This window comes from Argentina anserina, chromosome 6 (genome assembly GCF_933775445.1).
Source record: "Argentina anserina chromosome 6, drPotAnse1.1, whole genome shotgun sequence".
Classification (NCBI taxonomy): domain Eukaryota; kingdom Viridiplantae; phylum Streptophyta; class Magnoliopsida; order Rosales; family Rosaceae; genus Argentina; species Argentina anserina.
Window position 1 is genome coordinate 18,251,453 of NC_065877.1, and position 21,908 is coordinate 18,273,360.

The 21,908-nt window shown below is 34.9% G+C and overlaps 1 protein-coding gene and 1 long non-coding RNA gene across 4 annotated transcripts; both read right to left on the minus strand.

Moving 5' to 3' along the window:
- Positions 1 to 1,346: 1,346 nt before the first annotated feature.
- Positions 1,347 to 1,959, minus strand: LOC126796982 (uncharacterized). Its single transcript, XM_050523683.1, has 4 exons — positions 1,825 to 1,959; positions 1,605 to 1,703; positions 1,456 to 1,515; positions 1,347 to 1,358 (listed from the first exon to the last, which is right to left on the minus strand). The coding sequence occupies exons 1-4, from the start codon at positions 1,957 to 1,959 to the stop codon at positions 1,347 to 1,349; spliced, it is 306 nt and encodes a 101-aa protein (XP_050379640.1).
- Positions 1,960 to 3,074: 1,115 nt separating this feature from the next.
- On the minus strand, positions 3,075 to 20,540 carry LOC126800146 (uncharacterized). Of its 3 annotated transcripts, XR_007672689.1 has the most exons (32): positions 20,465 to 20,540; positions 19,366 to 20,346; positions 19,090 to 19,237; positions 18,945 to 19,003; positions 18,448 to 18,510; positions 18,203 to 18,261; positions 17,970 to 18,081; positions 17,650 to 17,724; positions 17,292 to 17,353; positions 16,908 to 16,961; positions 16,747 to 16,829; positions 15,642 to 15,937; positions 15,342 to 15,438; positions 15,050 to 15,204; positions 14,700 to 14,739; positions 13,463 to 13,564; positions 12,270 to 12,476; positions 12,089 to 12,175; positions 11,574 to 11,700; positions 11,379 to 11,452; positions 11,158 to 11,237; positions 10,512 to 10,631; positions 10,250 to 10,390; positions 9,846 to 9,909; positions 9,271 to 9,503; positions 8,501 to 8,582; positions 8,105 to 8,204; positions 7,507 to 7,620; positions 5,774 to 5,882; positions 5,638 to 5,687; positions 4,258 to 4,343; positions 3,075 to 3,563 (listed from the first exon to the last, which is right to left on the minus strand). It is a non-coding gene; the product is annotated as an uncharacterized LOC126800146 (long non-coding RNA). The 3 variants fall into 3 exon arrangements; XR_007672690.1 differs by lacking the exons at positions 3,075 to 3,563; positions 4,258 to 4,343 and having other exon boundaries at positions 5,297 to 5,687; positions 14,700 to 14,745; XR_007672691.1 differs by lacking the exons at positions 3,075 to 3,563; positions 4,258 to 4,343; positions 12,270 to 12,476; positions 13,463 to 13,564 and having other exon boundaries at positions 5,298 to 5,687; positions 14,700 to 14,745.
- Between the last annotated feature and the right edge of the window lie 1,368 nt (positions 20,541 to 21,908).

The following is a 21,908-nucleotide window of genomic DNA, read 5'->3' on the forward strand; positions in this document are numbered from 1 at the left end:
AATTACTTATCTAATCGCGCATACAGATACCTATCCAGTTACTCACAATCCAATTATTCACCTAGTTAAGGAAATATATCCTTTGAAATGACTTTTCAAAGTCAATCACACATTTAGTCAACTAGCTACATGCTATCAACACAGTTAACCATCAAGCTACACGCACAATTATATTACATACAGACAGTTACACAACCAGTTACTTATGCAGTCACCAAATGTGAAGGATATGAGAGCACACTTACAGCCACATCTTTCAAGTTGCAATTTTTCAGCTTTTTCCGGAGCTCTTCAAGATCCCATCTCTTGATCAGTAGCTTCTCAACATCCATACCAGGCATTGTTGGCACATTACCGCTCTTCATGCAAAACCAGTACTGGTATGGAAAATCAAGTACACTCAAATAGTTACGGAACAAGTTACATGATACACTGACACAGTTACCCATCAAGTTACTCAAAGAGATTGGTCATAATTCTTAAAATCAGTAATGGTACTTGAGATAAAGAGAGCTTACCAAGAAGAGTTGAATACAACCACCAATGTATTTAATTTCAGATGTGGATCGTTTGAGTTGTGTCATACGTCCTTTCAAATAATGAGTAACTTCCCTCGCCCAACATATGTTCTTCAACTCATCCAAGTTCTCCACAGCCCTTACATAGTCCCATGGAATGTCTCCCTTGACATTGGGCCTTAAGAACTTAATCAACATGTCTAGGATCATGAGGCGTGCTACATTTTCGTCCCTTCTCTCAACCTCTTCTTCAGTTTTCGGATTTTTTTTACACTACTCCTGTATCTTTTTAAGCACCAGGCCCTTGCCACATCCTTTTTTTCACCAAAGAAAATCTTTGTAAAGTCAGACTCTTCACTCACCTTTGCGACAACATAGGACCCATCAAGGTTGAGTCCTAATATATTTGCTGTGTCTGCATCAGTAAGACGGTAGGTCTTTCCTCCAAATACAAAACATTCATTCTTTTCATCATAGCATTCTGCCAGCATTCCAACTTGCAGATTTGATTTGCTGCTCCCCTTCACAAACCCCTGCTCTATCGCTCGAAAAAGCCTCCCAAATGGAGTATCATCCAGTAGCTTCATTGCGCCTTCGGGTACAGAGTCGTATTCATTTATGGAAGGGAGACACAGTTACTTAATAAGTTACATGATATGCAGACACAGTTACTAATCTAGTTACTTTACACTCATATAGTTACTCAAACAGTTACATGATACGCAGATGCAGTTACTCACACAGTTACATATCCAGTTACTCACATAGTTACTTTACATATTTTCTAAAATGAACTATTTAGGGTCAATCACATAGTTTCTTAACAAGTTACATGATACACTGACACAGTTACACATCAAGTTACATGCACAGTTACTTTGCATTCATACAGTTACCCATTAAATTATTACAAGCAGTTACAAGGTTGAGCACTAACTTTATTGTCGTTTCCTTTCTCAGCTCTACTACTACTAGCCTTCCTTGTTTTATTTGTTTCCTATAAAACTCAAAACCAGATTATAGTTAGATGATTAATACACTAACAGTTACCTATCAATTTATTCCATCAGTTACAATGATAGTTACCTCTCGGTCTCTTCCTTTCCTCATCTCTTTTTTTTGCATCTTGGTTGGCTTTGGATGAGCAATAGTCTTCTTTGTTGTTGCCCTTGCTTTATTTGTTGCCTGTAAATGTTTAAAGTGAATCATAGTTGGATGATAAGTACACTAACAATTACATTACCCAAGCATAGTACTTATGCTAACAATTTTTATAAGTGTAAAATGAATGTACAATGACTGTTACCTCCTTCTGTTTTTCTTTTCTTGTGTCTTTTGTTTGCCTCTTCACTACTGCATTGTGATCTCTATCATCATTTGCATCGTCATCGTCATTGCTACTAACTTCTTTTCTTTTTCTATTGCCTACTTTTGGGGCCATGTTTTTCTGCATATATGAGAAAAAGAGAGATTGATGTAACCTGATATGTATGCAGACATACACAAGGCTAAGTGAATATTTATGAAATAGTAATCACACAGTTACTTAGAGAGTTACCCAATACCAAATAGTTAGCTCAAAGATACAAGCACATATACTAAGATAGTTACCTAATAATGGTTCCATCCATATGTACACAGAGAAAAATCATACTAAAAACTACAACTAGTAACATTCTCACCTTTGTCTTCTTTGAACCAAAATCCTCAGAATTGTCGTTTGCCTCTTTTGAAGGATTATACTCTGAATCACCTTCATTAGTCACAAGATTACAATCATTCCTCGCCTTTGTATGTAGCTCATAATTTATATCTGATTATGACCTCAAGGCGTCTGATTTTGATTGTTCGGATGTTGTTTCTTGGCGTGAGCTATCGGAGCTTTTCGCTATTCTTGGATTCCTACTACACAAAGCAAGGCCCTAAATTCACTTCCACAGTTACTTACACAGTTATGTGCATGAACAATTATGAAATCAAATCGATACTGTATAACAATAATTTCAGTTATTTGCATAGTTACTTACACAGTTACGTATATGAAAAATTAGTTACCTAAAAATAAATTCAAATGTTCAAAACACACCAAAAGGAGACTATAGCATTAAAGCATGGCCCATTCATCATACTCACAGAAAAATCGAATTCAACGCAAGCATAGAGTAATCAACCGAGTATAATCACAATTTCATGTAACAACAACTTTCCCAAGCCTAACTAACTGATATCAAACATAGAGATTCAAATCCATAGGAGGAAGATAAGTTCATATTCAAATGAAGAAGAAAAATCCGTCTGGAATAGTGATTCAAGGTTGTGTTACCCAGATAAATAGTTACCCAAATAGAGATTATAGTGTGTTTAAGCATTCAGATTCAAGTCTACCTCACCTTTGAGAGTGGAGAATAGGCGCCGCAGTGGACGACGGGAGAGAGAGATGAACTTCGTCGGCAAATCTGATCCGGGCGCCGGTGTTTGTCTCGGTTTGGGGAGAGAGAGAGAGAGAGAGAGAGAGAGAGAGAGAGAGAGAGAGAGAGTGAAAACTGATATTGCTAACTTAAATTTCCAATGTGCGTATAAGCATCGGCTTTTACAACTGTGGTGTTCCATCGAGCAGAGCTGATATATGTCTCTGCTACAACAATAATGTATCTCTGTTTTAATATTACAAATTGTTATTCTAATCATAGGATCATCTTATAAATACCTGAAAACTACCAACACACAAAACACACAAAGGAACATGTACAGATAAAAAGCTGCAAATCGATAAACTCCAAATCCTGATGAAATTGTCAATCCTTGGCAATAAATGTCCAAGACGTGCAGACAACAGTTTGCTGCAATGATCTAGTTGGACCTTTATATGGTCTCTAATTCATCAGATCTTCCAGGGTGGAATTGGGAAAGTTATCAAGTTGAGTCTGTTCCAGTAACTTCCTGGAACCAAAATCCACTAGTACTAAAGCAGCTGAACGTATTTGCAAATCATACTATTCAAGGGCCTTGCTCCAGTTTTCCTCAGGTAATGATTTGAGAAGTTAACTTTTAATGCCACCACAAAAAAACCAGAAACAAAGTACACTAATGTAAGATTATAGTCATGTGCTGATTCCAAGCTGAAAAGAGTAAATAAATAGATATCAAGCATAACAATGTCTAGCAAGATACCAATAGACCTAATGCAAGGTCTTTACTTGTAAATGTTTTTTTAAACGACTTATACCAGACAAGTCAAATTTCAGTTCAAATTTATTTGAAATATTCTCAGTTTGGAATACTTCAATGCTCTCCCTTATTCCCTTAAAAAATATAGGCTGCACCGGTAAATGGAGTCATCTTCCCCTAACTCTTAATTGTTAAATTTAACACTTACTTGCTCAGTTGTGTTTTCGTATACATCATTTGGTCAATGGAAATTTATTTTGCTTCACTAGGAGCAGATAAGTGCTGATGCACACTGTCATTAGGAGCAGAAGACGCAAACCAATACAGATCTGAAGGTAATTATACCATGGGTCAATTTAACCTAGCATTATGGTAGGTTGCCACAAAATTACCATGATCATTTCTCATCATATAAGTCATTTATGCATCACTTCAATTACTACAGTCAAAAAAATCTATCTCTGAACTCATATTGATTCAAATGGCCTAAGTGTGAAGTATTAACCATCTATGTGTGCAGGAAGTAATGAATTAACTCAGGAAGAAGAAAAGGAAAAAATGTATTTTCTACCTTGTGTGACTGTATAATCCATATAAGCTGTCAGGCTCATTGATCTGAGTACTTCCTGCAACATGTAATTCAATGTGGCGTGGCAACTGCAAAGCAGATGTTTAAGAAAAAGAAAAGGATAAGTAAAAACCAGGCAGTTAAAAGAACCATTATATTCACAAAGCTGATAAGAAACCAAAATGCTGCAAATAATTTTTCACACGTGACTGAAGATAGATCATGCAGCCTGATGATAACTTAGTTATACATGAGCTTACTAAAAAATAATAAGCCATAAAGAAAAAAACTAGTCATTTCGATGTGGGAGAAATTGGGGCTACCCAGTGTGACGCTATTGGGAGGTGCTCTTCCCACCAATGCTCCACGTACATCACATCAGTAAAGTATGAGCCACAAACATAAAAAACTTGCACATTCTTGTCAAGCAAATTTACATGCGTGTACCAGCTAAAGAAGGTCAAGAGTACTTATCAGACAAACGAAAGAAGTATGAAATTTTTGGAACTCACAACTGCAACAAGATAATCAATAGAAAGGCAATCAAAGGCTGAGTTTGGTACACTGATAGGATAGGATTAGATTTCAAATCCCGCCAAGATTTGACTAGATTGGGTTTGAGATATCCAACTCCTGCTCCTATCCTACGTTTGGTGGGCAATTACATATGCTGATTCGATAAGCAAATAACAAAAAATTTAATCATTTTTCTTTCTTATTATCAACTTCCTTTTTCATTCACTTTTCAAATTTCAAGCACTCATAATATTTGATAAAACTCTTTTAAAAAAATTGATAAAACTAAATATAAAAACAATCATAAGCTAAAATTTAAAATGAAAATATATTTCTTGAATGAATAAAAAAAATAGCATACAAAAATTGAAAATTTCCAAAAGGAGTGTCCAGGGCTAGTTTCCAAAATAGCATACAAATATATTTCTTTGTTAAGGCTCTTTTGAGCCTCGCTTGTAACCAAAAAAACATATTAATAAATATCTCCAAAATACAATTATAAGATTTAAGATTGAATTATTAAATTTAAACATTTTTTAAAATGATTGTTGTATGAATAACAAATATATTCTTTCTCAAAAAATAATAAATAATAATATATATGTAGCATTACAAACTCCATCTTTTCTACTTCATCTAGAGCCAAGAAAAGCCCAGCAGAAATGTGTGTGTCTAAACATGGCTGTTGGTATCCATATACAGCCTCTCCCACATATTTCAAAGAATATAATAACTGGTACATGAACCATAACAGAGAGAAGAACAAACAACAAGATCATGCAACACTAGGACAGAGACACTCCCATTGTGATGCAGTGAAGAAGCAGATACATTACAAAATATTGCCTCTGATTCTCAAGCAATTACCTTAGCAAGCATGGTTTTTCTATTACTAGGTAGACCAAACAGAAGCAGACCTGAAAGAGAAAAAAAAATTTATCATAAAAAGTTCTAAGTTATTTCCATTTTATTAGTGAATTTGAAAATATCACAAACACATTACCTAGAGCTGGCCTTCTACATCCAGTGAACAGTTTTTTTCAGTTAGTTGGTGAAATAACCATCTCGATCCATCAAAGTTCTCTTCACCTTCAAGTCCGGGTGCAGAGAAACTGAAATGAGCAATTCGGTAATCTTTAATGAACACACAATAAAGAAATACAAAGTACACAAAAAACAACCTCTCACCAACATCTTCTCATTTAACTAAAGAACGTCTATCCACTATGGCATTATTGATCATTTCAATCAATTAACAAGTCTATCTTCTCATTTAATTGATAAGTCTCCTATTTATTAATTGTGTCATTTTGCTGATGGCATGCTTACTAGATATGTGTTAATTTGTAGATCATAGAGAAACTGAGGTTTAGTAATTAAAATAAAAATAAAAACGAAATAATAAGAAAGTGCAATTGGAGCATCACCACTACCATAGAGGCATATGACAGAGCCAACAACCAACGAATACACCTATTAGGACAAACTATCTATGTAGATGCACAATCATGTGTTTTTTTTTACATAGGTCTCAATAACAAGAAACAAACGGCATAATAGACAAGCAAAGAAGTACAGAAGTACAGAGACAAGAAACTGTCTCTTTTGGAAGTTTCAGAATTCTAAGAATTCTGAACACATTGGAATAGGTAGTATCTAATCCAAACATCTAGTACTAAAACGAAATACATACGGAAGGTAGAGTGCCATGGTCGATTAATAATAAGAAAAATCACTATTTAAAGGAATATCAGTCGATACACAAAGAAGTACATATTCATCAACTTAGAAATCTCCGGCCTGTAATCTTTCTATATCCTCTAGTTCTTGGAGAAGAATCGAATGACCAAGTAAAAAAAGACCTTATATAAGACAGTTCAACCCAACATAATGTAAATCTTCTCCAAACTATTCCTATAACCATGAAAACAATGAAATCGAAAATGGTGACTCCAAACTAATCTAAAATCCACAGATTGAACCTCAATACACATGAACTCAATCAAATAACTGAAAACCATAATCAAACTACCATGACAGAAGAACACCAATATCAACAATATTGAGATAGAGATGCCATGAGCCCAAATCTCTAACATGGAACACAAGTCTCAATTAACCAAAATTCATACAACCCATGAAGCAAATTCACAAAACCAAGTATAAGGGAACAAAAACCAATCAAACTTGAATCTCCTAGTATAAGAGAAATCAGGAGCTAGCTTGACCTCTAAGAATTGAGTCCTACAATTTGGCAGTATATACAATTAAATTTCAAATGACAACTTAGTAATCAAAATAGTTGCAGCGAAATTTTTTTTGCAGTTTAGCCAATATTTAATGCAGGTGTTACAACATTAGTTTAGCACTTGTTATAAATATATTCTGGAAGTTCTTTGTGAATAATTGAAGACATCTTTTATATAATCAAGTTAAGTTAAAAACAAAGAGAATACAAACCAAATACTATACTCGGAACCAATACACGATTCCAGGAGACTACAACATAGATTCATCACAGCCAGTGCACCATCATTAACTCAAATGCAGAGTACACTATATTGAGAAAGTTGTTTTCTAAGCAAGAAAGTTGAAGCAGAAATGAATTGAAGTTTATTTTGAGAGGAGCATCAATTCAGCCAATAATAGCACATAGGAAACCAATTATGCACATTGGAGGCTGCAAGAAAAACATACCAAGCTAAAGGTTCAAACAGAGGTAAGTCACGAAGTTACCTTTTTGGATCTTTTCAGGCTTTCCTTCAAAGTTTCATTCCCGTCTTCAAGTTTATTCACCTGGCTTCTAATTCCATAGTGTATTCACCTGGCTTCTAATTCCACAGTGTATGCCTGCAAGTAATAGGATTATACATACTTATGCGAGATAAGTCTGATTCCATTATAAATAAGCCATATAATTCCTAATTTTCACATGATATTTGATACTATACAGTTTTTCAAAAAACCAAACATATTAGTGTCTAGTAGAGGTTTTGTAAATCAACCTCACCGGTCCAATTGGCATGGGTAGCTCCAAAAATGCAATTTTTAAAGAAAAAGCAAAAAAAAATCTTATTAATGTCTAGACGGAAGGCTCAAATACCACTTATTTACATAATAGTACCATTTAACAAAATACTATAGGACATCAAATATATGCAACTTTTACATCCAGATATCCTAAACAATTATAGGAAATATCAGAAGTGAGAACAATAAAGTGGCGAACGAAAATAATGAGAAGTCGATTACATCCAGATATCCTAAATATTTGAGATAAATGAACCGGACTAATGTCTGGAAAGTGTAAACAGAAAGCTTTAAGTAAACTTACTCTAATTATTCAATCTACCAATCTGCTCTTTCAGGGTCTCAGAGTCCATCTTCAAGATCAAGATCCCCACCTCCCTCACCTTCTTCCTTTCTTTCTTGATCTGTCAAGCATATATAACATGAATCATTAAACTACTGATAACCATATGAACCAAATACTCTACAACATAGATTCATCACAGCCAGTGCACCATCATTAACTCAAATGCAGAGTACACTATATTGAGAAAGTTGTTTTCTAAGCAAGAAAGTTGAAGCAGAAATGAATTGAAGTTTATTTTGAGAGGAGCATCAATTCAGCCAATAATAGCACATAGGAAACCAATTATGCACATTGGAGGCTGCAAGAAAAACATACCAAGCTAAAGGTTCAAACAGAGGTAAGTTACGAAGTTACCTTTTTGGATCTTTTCAGCCTTTGCTTCAAAGTTTCATGAGTCTTCAAGTTTATCGGTGGCTTCTAATTCCACGGTGTATGCCTGCAAGTAATAGGATTATACATAATGATGTGAGATAAGACTGATTCCATTCTAAATAAGCCATATAATTCCTAATTCATGATATTTGATACTATACAGTTTTTGAAAAAACCAAACATATTAGTGTCCAGTAGAGGTTTTGTAAATCAACCTCACCGGTCCAATTGGCATGGGCAGCTCCAAAAATGCAATTTTTAAAGAAAAAGCAAAAAAAAAAATCTTATTAATGTCTAGACGGAAGGCTCAAATACCACTTATTTTACATAATAGTACCATTTAACAAAATACTATAGGACATCAAATATATGCAACTTTTTTTTTAAATACAATACAAAACATTCCATTAATCAAGAATTAAATTTCAGTTCGGTTAAACTAATAGTTGTTTGTTTTGAGATAATATCTTCTTCAAAATGGTAAAAAAAATATTGGAATTGAGTTAAGAAAGCGTTATGAAAAGATTCCTCCAATGGTATGCTTTCTATTTAATTTCCTTAAAGAAAATGAGACCAAGGCTAAGCTAAAAGTCAAGATAGAGTGGGACATCAATCTACGCCATTTTGGCTGCATGGGACACACGTGCCACGGGCAACAGTTGTATAGTCCAAGCATATTGATTTATGCAAAATGGCCTTTGATGCAATAAAACAGGAAATGTACAAAGTCTGCTCTCCTACTCTCCACTTACAGGTATTTTAGAAGCCTAATGGAAGCGATCTAAGTATCTTCTTGATAGATATTGGCACAGAGGGCCAAAGCTGCAAGGGACAAACATGCCACAGCAAACAATTACATAGTCCAAGCTTTGCCATTCTGATTCTGTTTCAATTACATATTGAAAGAGCTCACTGTAACACAGACATGATTGGCCATTAATTTCTTTCCGACTGAAGTTTGCCGCTTGGCTTTTACCTTAAAATCCTGCAACCATTAAAGCATGTAACATAATAAGTTTTAATTTTCAAGCCTTCATGAAGAGAACTATAAGAATTTGGAAGTTAAAGTTAACTGTAATTGACAAATTTAACCTAAATTTGACATCCATCAAAGAAAATTATAGTCAATTCATTCCCAGAAAAACCATAACCAACACAACCAAACTTATCAATAAAATTAAACTCTAAGAGCTAACCGCCTATACAAACAAAAACCATAATAAAAAATCACCAACAGCCTGACAATTGTTTCCATTGAGTCATAAAACATAAGTTCAAGCAGTAAACCTCATTTACCATATTAACCCAAAGTAAGTCTAAAAGATACCTGTCATATTCACTCTGTTATCAAAAAGATATGCAGAAGCGAAACCTGCTTTCACCTTAAAATCCTGCAACCATTAAAGCATGTAACATAATAAGTTTTAATTTTCAAGCCTTCACGAAGAGAACTATAAGAATTTAGAAGTTAAAGTTAACTGTAACTGACAAATTTAACTAAATTTGACGTCCATCAAAGAAAATTATTGTCAATTCATTCCCAGAAAAACCATAACCAACACAACCAAACTTATCAATAAAATTAAACTCTAAGAGCTAACCGCCTATACAAACAAAAACCATAATAAAAAATCACCAACAGCCTTACAATTGTTTCCATTGAGTCATAACACATCAGTTCAAGCAGTAAACCTCATTTACCATATTAACTCAAAGTAAGTCTTTTGATACCTGCCATATTCACTCTGTTATCAGAAAGATATGCAGAAGCGAAACCTGCTTCAATTAGCACTGCATTTCTCCAAGAAATAACATGTTCAAAAAGTTGCATTCTTGCGGATGATCTCCACTGACAGGGTTGACGTGGCATAGCTGCAACGAACAATTCAAAATAAAAAATATAATCAAGTCTTTCAGATTGTTCTACATTAACAAACAACACACATAGATACTCAATCCCCAAAATCAAACCAACAAAAGGAAAACGCTTAACCTCAAGGACAGAAACCGAAGAGCAATTTCACTATATTTTTCTCGGATTTGTGAAGTATTTTCAGATATAGAAATGGCTCAGTCAACAATTCTCCTTATCCTCATGAGGGCATCTGAGCAGCTGCAATGCAAAAATTGAGTCATTGGAATTTTAAAACTTATATGTTGCAGCAGCAGTGGAAGGGCCATATTTGTAAGATGAAGAAACCAGGCTCCTAAAATCAAATCCAGGTGAACTAATATGAAATATAAAAGTTAATCAAAGATCTAGTCCTTTCGTTAAATTGCTTGAAGTGAAATTTCTATCGCAAAAACGAGAGATGAGTACCTAAACCTAATTTGCTATTGCAAAATTCTTAGTTTTCAGTGGAGAACCGTACTCTGTAATTACTACTGCTGCTTTTCACTGGAGAATGACCATATTAAGTAAAATACTAAAGAAAAGTTTAACCTAGCAAAGCTAGGAGTTTGTGAATACCATAGGGTTAGATGAGTACCTAAACCTAATTTGCTATTGCAAAATTCTTAGTTTTCAGTGGAGAACCGTACTCTGTAATTACTACTGCTGCTTTTCACTGGAGAATGACCATATTAAGTAAAATACTAAAGAAAAGTTTAAACTAGCAAAGCTAGGAGTTTTTGAATACCATAGGTCTTGCTGCATATATGAGGTCAACTCAAGAAAGAACCCTGCATGTTTCTTAGTTTTCAGTGGACATGCCGTACTCTGTAATTCAAAATTCAACCCATACTGAGCTATATGGTATAGAGATGTCATTACTATTGCTGCTTTTGACTGGAGAATGACCATATTAAGTAAAATACTAAAGAAATGTTTAATCTAGCAAAGCTAGGAGTTTATGAATACCATAGGTCTTGCTGCATATATGAGGTCAACTCAAGAAAGAACCCTCCATGTTTCAATTATCATAAGCCAATAACCTAAACATTACAGACATATTAGCTCTACACCAAAATCAGGTAAATAATACAACAATATCTACACCTAAATAGCAGAAATATTTAAAAACCAAATTTGAACAGCTTTATTTCAGAAGCTTACTGATAATGAAAGTTTTCAGGTCCTTATCAAAACACTAATCTGAACCTTCTATTGACGTTTACTCTAAAGCCAAGTCATAGATACATCATCCTTCCCAACCAGCTTATCCTTCCACTCTTGAGATTGTCTATTGAAAGTTCATTATAATGATCAAAAGAACAAAGAGTCAGAACTACCTCGGTAATTACAAGGAATTTGGTGCGTAAGCCCACGTCGATTCATAAAGAATAATGCAACCTCAAGTAGCCACACAAAAAATAAAGCAATTTAGATATATGAATTAGATGCACACAGAACTCGCACTCAATATGTTTCTCAGAGATAAACTGGAATAACAACTAAAAGAAGATGCCTTATTGACAATGCATAACAACTAAAAGAGAGAGATAAGTATAGGTATATCACATTAAGCAAGTTAAAGAATAACATGCATCAAAAGATGAAAATGCTGAAAGCTAAATGAAATTAGTTAGTCTGCAGTGTGTACATTTAAAGGGGGTCTATTTTCAGTTTACCTTACCATCATCCCTACTTGATGTAGGTCAATCACGAATGTTGATTGCTCTAGCATCATGAGCTTCCTTCCCATTGTGCAGAATATTCTGTTAAAAGGAAATTGAAACTGTTGTGTGGTAACAGTGGCATATGGGTATAACATAGAACATGTGAAAGATGTTGGTAATATGCAGGCCACACCTATCAGTCAAACCCACAGTTGCAGCATATGCCAGAACAAAACTTCCTATATGGGCAAGAAAAACAATACAAGAAACAGGCTTGCCCTTGTAATACTGAAAAAGTCTCTCTTTTAATCATCTTTCTGATAAGATGGTTATGTAACAGTTGATCACATCCTCCAGAAAATTCAGGCAATTCCTCATATATTTGCCTTAGCTCATCTAACTGTATAAAAGGAAAGAAAATAATATGATAACATTTCAATGAAAAGTTAGGCAAACTCGAGCAAAACAGAGAAACCAAGAAAGATATAAGTTAAAATTTTATCATTAAAATATTTAAAGTCACGAAAAGCGTCATCAAATTAAGAGAATATTTTAGATAATTTAATTTTAAAATACAGATAAAAAAACAAAATCAAGATGATGAATGCAAGGAATATGCATTCATATTCAAACATATAAGAATGACAGTTTAGGGGACTTATTACCTCTGTACAGAAATCATCTTTTACAATTGTCTCATATCCTTTCTCTTTACTTCGGTTTACGTCAAGCACACCAATTACTTAAAACCCAAACTGTTTAGATTAAGTTTGTAAAGTATTAGAGAAAAACAAATTCTGATTATCAAAAGAGAGTGATAAACGCTGGTCTCTGGATTGTATTTTTGAGTAACCGTAATAGGCATCTGTTGTGTGTTCCTAATTTTTGGTCTCATTAATTAAGATAATCATATCATCTAGGTAGTCCAAAACTATAAAGACAATATGCCGCATAAGAAGGAAGCCAAACAAATGCAACAGCATGAGGAGGATTGAACATGGTACAATTTGAGAATGTGGAATTATTTTGAGTAACTGATAAGGGAAGACCATTTAGTAAATTAAACAACTGTTATCTGGAGTTACTTTAAGTGTGGTCTCTAATGTCTCTAAACATTAGAAGAAAATTTTCTTCTTCAGGAAGATTCAGAAAATGTATTTCTTCTTTGACATTGCATGAAAGGCTAGAAAAGGTTGAAGGCTACTGCACAAACTAACCAATTCATATACATAAGCAAGCTAGGTATATCAAAGCCTGATTGAATTTTAGACAACAGAGAACAACAAAGTTTAGTATATGTTATATAAACAACAAAAGTACAACTTAAAAGAAAATAAAACAGAAAATATATTGTACCCCAACCGTAAAGAAAATAAAAGAATTAACCTTCTCAACAATGTCCAAATTCAGGTACTTTTCATGCTCTTGAAGACTCTCAGAAACCCCTACTTCAAATATCTTGTTCACATGCAAGATTGAGCAAACACTCTAAGAGAGAGAGAGAAGAAAAAGTAGAGTCAAAAGACACAATGTTTCACTGAGAATTAACAAAGTGAAGGAAGAATGATACAGTTACAATCCGTCTTGATGGTAATTATCCTTTTCCTTAATCTATTCTTTAACAAGAGACAAAACCAAATTCATAAATATGGAACAAGAATACAAGTCGGATGGACGATATATCCATAATTCCATATGACAACCTCATGAGATATATATTTCCCAGTAAAGAGGTGGCATAGTAGAAGCATTTTGTCTTACACGATCTTAGTATCACCTTGTAAAAAGATTAAAATTTGTCGCATGTACTACACCACTTATTACGTCTTACATCATCTAATTGTCACTTGGTAGAAAGGTAAACATTTGTTGCATGTATTGCACTGCTTAAGGGTTTAATTGTAAATGTTAAGTTAAGTCAACTATGGAATGTAGATGTGAATGTGATGACTTAACTCACTATTTGTTTCTTATGTAACTTAATTGTATGCAAAAACTGTCAATAAACATTACAATATATGAAAAAGATTGACGAAAATCCTAAATTTGAACACATATAGATGCTAGAAGGTATATCACCCATGTTAGGAGCATGTTAAAATAGGGATAGCAGCCTATGATGATACTATTAATCTAAGCCTCCAAGTAGGGATATAGTGTTACAAAATGATGTGGAACCACAGCATGTGCCATGAGATCAAAACAGTCATAAATCAGTATGATCTTCATAAAGATACTCCTAGCTAGGGATCAAGTAAGAATGCACACAGGGTTTGCACATAATAAGAAACTCCCACTCTGAAAAGTAAGCACCGCAAATCCATCAATTTCTGATGCTACTGTTTTCTTAGTACTAAGGCAAAACACAAATAGCAGATACATAAGCAACATTGCCTATAAGCCATCACGTGAAGTTGGCAAATACTTGCGTCATAATAAGAAACTCCCACTCTGAAAAGTAAGCACCGCAAATACATCAATTTCTGATGAAAACTGTTTTCCTAGTACTAAGGAAAAACACATATAGCAGATAACATAAGCAACATTGCCTATAAGCCATAACAATAGCAGGTATGCGCGGTTAATAACAAAGATAAGGTCAAGCTAAGAACTAAGGACTCACCGATGGCCGTGCCGTATACATGCCATGTACACCTCTGCATCTAAATCTAGATAAAATAAAATAAAATAAGAAACACTTAGATTAGCAAACCTTGCTATCAATCAAAATTCAACAAAAAAACTTTAAAACCAGATATAGTCGAGTTTCGCATAGCTAATGTTATTTAACAACAATCATAGCCTCTACAATCAGTATGTGCAGTGAAGAGAGGGGGAACAATATATGAGTACCATTCCAGAATCAGAGGGCACGCGCAGTTAGAAACCAGATATTTAAATATAAGATATCATGTACCTCGCACATTTATATATCTACATTGAACTATTTACATGAAAAGAAACATGTTTCACCTGAGCATTAATCAACATTTCTATTGGATAGATCAGTAAGGTAAACTTTATCATCCACCAATGACGGAGATAATGCCTCACACATTGCTATCCGGGTCGGACTGCAACCTCTCTGAGTTTCTGAGTTCATCACGACCACAAAACGGCGAAGTCACCTGAAAGAATAAATTATATAAGTTGATTTAATATTTAAACGCCCATCTGCAGATCCAAATTAGTATCAGAAGTAGATTAAAGCAAGGCAGAAGCCTTTGGAACAAAAAATGAAGGTAAAGGAGCCAACAGAGGTTACTTCTGGCACTTTTTTAGGATGGAGGAAATAAGTCCCGAAAGAACAGGCCAAGATCACCCTGGTGAACATTAAATGCCAACATCTTGTCCACTATTTTCTGCATTGAATTAAAAAGAGGGAAAGCTGAACATAAATATGACACAGAGGTGTAAATATTGTAGAATTGATCATAGCTTTTCAGTTTTCACAAGCCATTTGGAGTGTGAATCTTGGGATAGTAACTTTGCACCAACAAATTTACACCATCAAAGATCAAGCTTGATGTTCAAGAAATACGAGATTGAGTTCTTGGACTAAAACCTGGTATTGCTGATCCTGAATTGATATATTCTCATTGCACAATCGCTCGACATGCTTATTATTTCCAATAGCTCCCAGTACAAATGATGCTCTCTTGATAACTTCCTTAGGGACACCTATGTACCAGTAATATATTAAAACATTGATGTTAGACTGAAGCTGCCACCCCCAACATTTCCTCAAGATTGTAGTGGAGAGAGGGATATCGTTGCAGATATGTCGTGCGTGTGTTAGACTGAATATGTCGTGCGTGGGGGGGGGGGAGATGAAGGACCTCCAAAATGCTTTCTTTTTTCCTGGAAATCACTAGCATAAGTTTCAAGGTCCAAACACGTACCACCAAGGGGGGATGTAAAATTAGTAAACAGATTGTGACTCCAAATAGCAATATTCTAATAGACATTTTGAACTTAAATAGATACGTGCCTCTCACAAGTTTGTATATGTTCGCGTGCGTGAAAGAGCATATGTACGCATATACAAGAGGCTACTAAACTTGTAAGGTTATTTTTTGTTACTTAAGACGCTAGATATATGTTCAACTATCTAACATCGTAACTGCCTCAGCTTAACTAAATGCAGTGAGGACATCTACACCAAACATTTTCGTGAATGCAAATTTATATATACTCACCATAACTAAGTAGTGCATGTCCAGGAACTAGCCAGCAAAAAATGAAAATTTAATATACAAACTCAAAGGATACAATATCCCTAAAGGTGGAATAAGAGATGCTGAAACTCCTAACTGTACAGTTCATAAAGCCATATTTTACTGTCTAAGGCTAGAGTACAGATAAATGATAAATCTGTTTTTAGCAGGAATCATAACTACTTAATGGCCCGGTAACGAAAACAACTTAGGGTCATCCTCTGATACACACTATTAACAGAAGCAAACTGCAAGTTGGAAAAATTTACATGCTCATGTGATGTTCAGAGAACATAGATAATCTCAGTTATGCAGAGAAAATGTGCTAACACATATTTGAAAAGTTTTATTTTCAGAATGACCACCATGATCCACGGAAATGGCTTCATACTCATTTCCGAAAGAGTCACACAATTTCTTAGCAAGGCAATGTATAGAGGTGTGAAATTCTACCTGTACAGAAAAACAATATACTCAATATATGTGGAATTGTCAGGCCTCAGTATACTCATAGTGTAAAATGAGACCTTCTTGGACTGAAATCCAAACAATATGTTAATCTCACACTTTATACCTGGAAGTACGAATCAATTGGATAAACCATAAACCCTTACTTTAGGTAAACAACTCTCGCTGAATAACTTGGTCAAATGGGTGCACACTAGAACCTGCAAAAGAATACAAGTCCAAGATAGAGTGACTTATAATTCTCATGATGATGGCCTAGTGCACATATGACAAAGAAATATGTAGGAAAAAAAAACAAAGTAAAAACATTTGGAAGATTTCTATTAGGTCTGAGATTCAGTTCCCATGGCATGATAGAGCCTCAACTTTTGGGGGTGAATCATAGGACACCAAGTAGTTTATGGTTCCACCAACCAGACCAACGCCATGTGCAACAAAATTGAGAAAACTATGGCATACTGAGACAGCTGAGCTCAGAGGGGATTATAAAAAATAAAAAAAATCGTGTTTGAGATTGGGGATAGACTAACCTTCTGTTAGAGTGCCTTTGCCAAATTCATCCACAAGACACAAAGACCATGAAGTTGCATGCCTGTTCGTAATAAAAAATCAATTAATATCAGTGAGAAGGAATACTCTTCTGATACTATTCTTGGTATTACAATGCTCCTGATATATGATAAGTAATTGCATTCTGACAACCACCAAGTCTAAAGCCAGAATATATATTGAGGAGGTGACCTATTATCACAATATAACTTCGCAACATAATTGGTCGAGTAAGATGTTATTTCCGAAAGCCCTGAATTAACTTTCAGATCCCAGTACTTTCACAGCATAAACAAAGCATTTTACCAGGCAATAAGAACTGAGAATATTTGCACTAACCTTATTCCAGGTTGTATCACTACACAGCCGTTCAACATTGACAAATGAAATTAGCCACCCCTAAATTTTCAAAGCCTGCAAGAAACATAAGAGATTGCTTCTTACTCAAATCTTGATAAGTCCAAGAACAAAATTCGTATACAAAAATGCTCAATTGGCCGACACCCAAATCTTGAAAACCCCACGATAGCTATTCCTAGCTCAATCATTTAACCTCCCCGCCCTCTGTCAGTATCAAGTAACTCCGAATAAATAGAAAGACCATAACCCCCAAATACCACCAACCCAACAAAAAACAGAACAACCAAATAGAAACTTACCCGGAACTTAATCAGTGAAAAACCCAGGAGAGATATTCTTAGCTCGATCATGTAACCTCCTCTCCCTTTGTCAGTATCAAGTAACCCAAAATAATTACAAAGACCATAAACCCTAAATACCACCAACCCAACAAAACACCCTTATCAAGAACACCAATCTCCAGAAAAGAAAAACACCAAACCCAAATTTGCATATCAAACGCAAAAACAAACAACAACCCGAAGTCAATTACCTAAAGAACACCACTCTCCGCCACCCTCTCTCATTTTTCGTTAAGAATGCCGTTGACCTCTGTACAAAAAAAATGCTAAAACCCAATTTTACACATCGCCAGTTTCAAATTAGAGATTTCAAATGCATTGCCTGATAAAACCTTGGAGGAAAAATTACAGCAGCAATATATGAAGTACCTATTTACAGATAGACAGAACAAAGAATATATAAGCAATGATCAAAAGAACAAAGAGTCAGAAGTACCTCGGTAATTATAAGAGGACTTTGGTGCTTAAGCCCATGTCGACCCATAAAGAATAATGCAACCTCAAGTAGCCACATAAAAAATAAAGCAATTCAGATATATTAATTAGATGGACACATAATTCGCACTAAATACATAACCCCTTTAGCCTCCATAGGTCTAGATTTATGGCCATGTATAGTCATTTCGAATTGCTAGACCAGATGGAATACCAAATATGATTCAATATACTTCTGTAGTTAAATAGAGTTAAGCCTTTTGGATCAGCTAATTTTGAAAGAAAATGAGAAATTACATTACATTAAAAGAATCATTTACATATGGGTTTTTGATTTAAATCATTAGCAGCTATATAAAGCTTTGCATGTTAATATCTAAAAACAGAACTGAATGCTAGACCACATTTGACACTGGATGGAAACTAAGCAAGTGACACTCAAACATTGCAGTAAACTAAAAATTGACAACAAAAGTAGTAATATATCTCTTCACATACCAAACTTTACTGACATCATTAGATGCCAATAGATAACAAATATCAGTCCCTTGCTCAATCTGTGAAATTTAAGAGAATATCAACATGTCAGCAGATAAGAAAACTTACCCGAATATTCCAATCATGCACTATCCATACTGCTTACCATCGAAATGGTCCAAAGAAAATGCAATTGAAATTTGGGGTGGATGACACATAACCAACGAAAAATCTATATCAGTAATAGAGAGAAACGTGCATATATATTGAATCAATAGCATTCTCTATACTTGTCTGCAATTGTAGCCCTGCAACTACAAATCAAATCAAATCCTCACTAATTAGATAAACAAAATCAATGAAGGCTATGGATCATATAAGGCTGCTAAAAATACAATTAAGGAAACAAGATAAAACCATATCATTAGGGAAAGAGAGTCACCGTGCCCTTGGTTGGTTCCATTGAATATGTCATCTTCTTCAGGAAATGCAGAGATGCCCGAATCTCCACCCAAAGGTACACAGAGCAAGGTACACAGTTGAAATCTTACCCAAATATTCCAATCGAAACGGTCCAAAATGAATGCAATCAAAATTGGAGGGGGGGGATTGATTGATTTACACATAACCAACAAAAAAAAGAAGCTATATCAGTAATAGAGAAAAACATGTATATAGATTGAATCAAAAAAAAAACTGAAGTAGGGCCAGAGCTACTGGCACCGAATAAGTGTGTACGATATCCACAGGTGTTGGCACGACCTGCCGTGACTTTCGATCATTGACGAGTCGACACTCAACCCAGACAGGACAGGTTAATAGTTTAGTTACGAAGAATAAGGCAACAACTTTCCAATACTGTAACATACAAACTAAATATATTAATGAAATAACACAGAAGGACTCAAGAACAACAAAGAATTTTCAATCTAGTTTTCAAGACCTATTTCTCAAATTCCATAGATTACTAACATCATTGAAACCACTATTCAGAACATATATATCACCATTTGCTCAACTCGAATAGCAATAGCCAATCAACCAATTTGACTCTTACGCAACAACTAAAGCAGACAAATCGATTCGCGCAAGTGACTACTCAAGAGCAACTCACCAAGTACTCCAGGACCACCATGATCAGAATAGTATATGAAGATATGATCATTCGGGCCACTGTCCACAACCTTCCCACTACCCCCACCCACCTATAGACCTAAGCTATCCATTAATCCAATATTGAAGTACATAAATCAAATTGTGTGCAATAGTAGCCCTGCAACTAGATAATCAATTCACTAATGCTCCCAAAGAACAAAATCAAATGAAGGCAAATATGTGATTGGGATGAAAGCAGAAAGGGATAAGTCATTACCGTATCCTTGGCTCCATTGAATATGTCGTCGTCTTCTTTCACTCAGAAACCCTAGAAATTTGGGAAAACCCCCAAATGATGATTGAAGACATAAAATCAAGATCAGAAACCCTAGGAGTGCCACACATAATTAATCGAGAAAGCAAAACCCTGAGAAATTCGGACTCACCTCTTGAGAACCCCCGAATTGGAGGAAGAGAGAGAAGGGAGGAGAGAGAGAGAGAGCCGACGAGTTGGGTTTGTTGTTGGCCCTTCTTTCAATCTGAGAGAGGAGCTAAACGGCGTCGTATCTAAAGGGCAAGTCAAACTTTCCAAACGTTGCAATCTTCAACGGCTAGTTTTTTTTCGGTTAGAAGTGGGCTTAACAAAGCCCAAACAAAGAAACATTAATTTTTTATTCATTTTCCCTTTTTCTGCTTTATTTCGTAGGAGTTACCAATTATTCGTTCCGTTATATTCTTATATGATGTTCAAACGGTCGAAAAACATGATTTAAATCTATTTCAAAATATATATATCTCTTTGTTTTCTTTTCACTTAGCCACTTCTGCGTGTTTCCTTTCCTCCGAAGTAAATTCTTTGTTATTCCTTTCCTACCTCATCTAAGAAACCACTTTAGGTTAGCACCTAACATGCATGCGGAAGTAACTTCTCTAACCTTTCTAGTTAACATTTAAATCTTTGTTATTCTAAGCCGTTTTCGAAAGTAAACTCTCCGCAAAACGTTCGTTCTGTGCAATAAGAAAAATGAGTTTTTTTAGTTTAAACTTTTTACTTCTCATTTGTAACAACCCAATAATATTGTTTTTGTTGTGATCTCCTTTATTTTAAACTCTTATTTGTGTTATGTCTTAAATTCATCATGCATTGACAACTTATTTGGAGTTATTCGTCAAAATCGGTGTTGCAACAAAAGTTTTAGAATTGAAATTGGCCAAGTTAGTTTTCAGACTTTGTTCTCAGGCTTGTGCATGTTAAAATTGTAACATCCATTTCAAATCAAACTTATTTTTGGAGTATGCATCAAATTAATCATGGCTTCCATCATTAACATTTCATTTTAGACAGAACAAGGAGGAAATGTTAGTTCATTTCTCCAACATCTTAACATTGATATCACCTCTAGCGTGATCTTCAACTTATTCAATTGTGGCGATCCACATCCGTAATTCCTGCGTTCAGTAAACTATGTTCGTCAATTTATGAATGCGATATTTGAATTGTACCCAAAGACCTTGGTACAGGAAAAGAAAAAAAAAGAAATTCTTGCAAAGGCTTCATTGGTAATTTACCTTTGAAGCTTAACTCTGCACAACACAAAGAGCAAATAGTTTACAGCTCCAGGAATGATCACTTGTGCGAAAGGCATACATACATATGAGGATATTAGACTCACTACTACCTATAGGAGTGCCTACATGCTTCCATATGGTCAAATGTTGAAAACTCGGATTAACCTCTTATGGTTATCTTCGACAACGCAACATCGAGAAATTGGTACGAGACCTTAACTTCTGGCTCACTACTATCACCAAGCTGAGTGCGTGTGAACTCTTCTAGAACACCTCGATTTGTGTGACTAAGTTGTTCTGCTACTCTTTACTTGTTCGAGC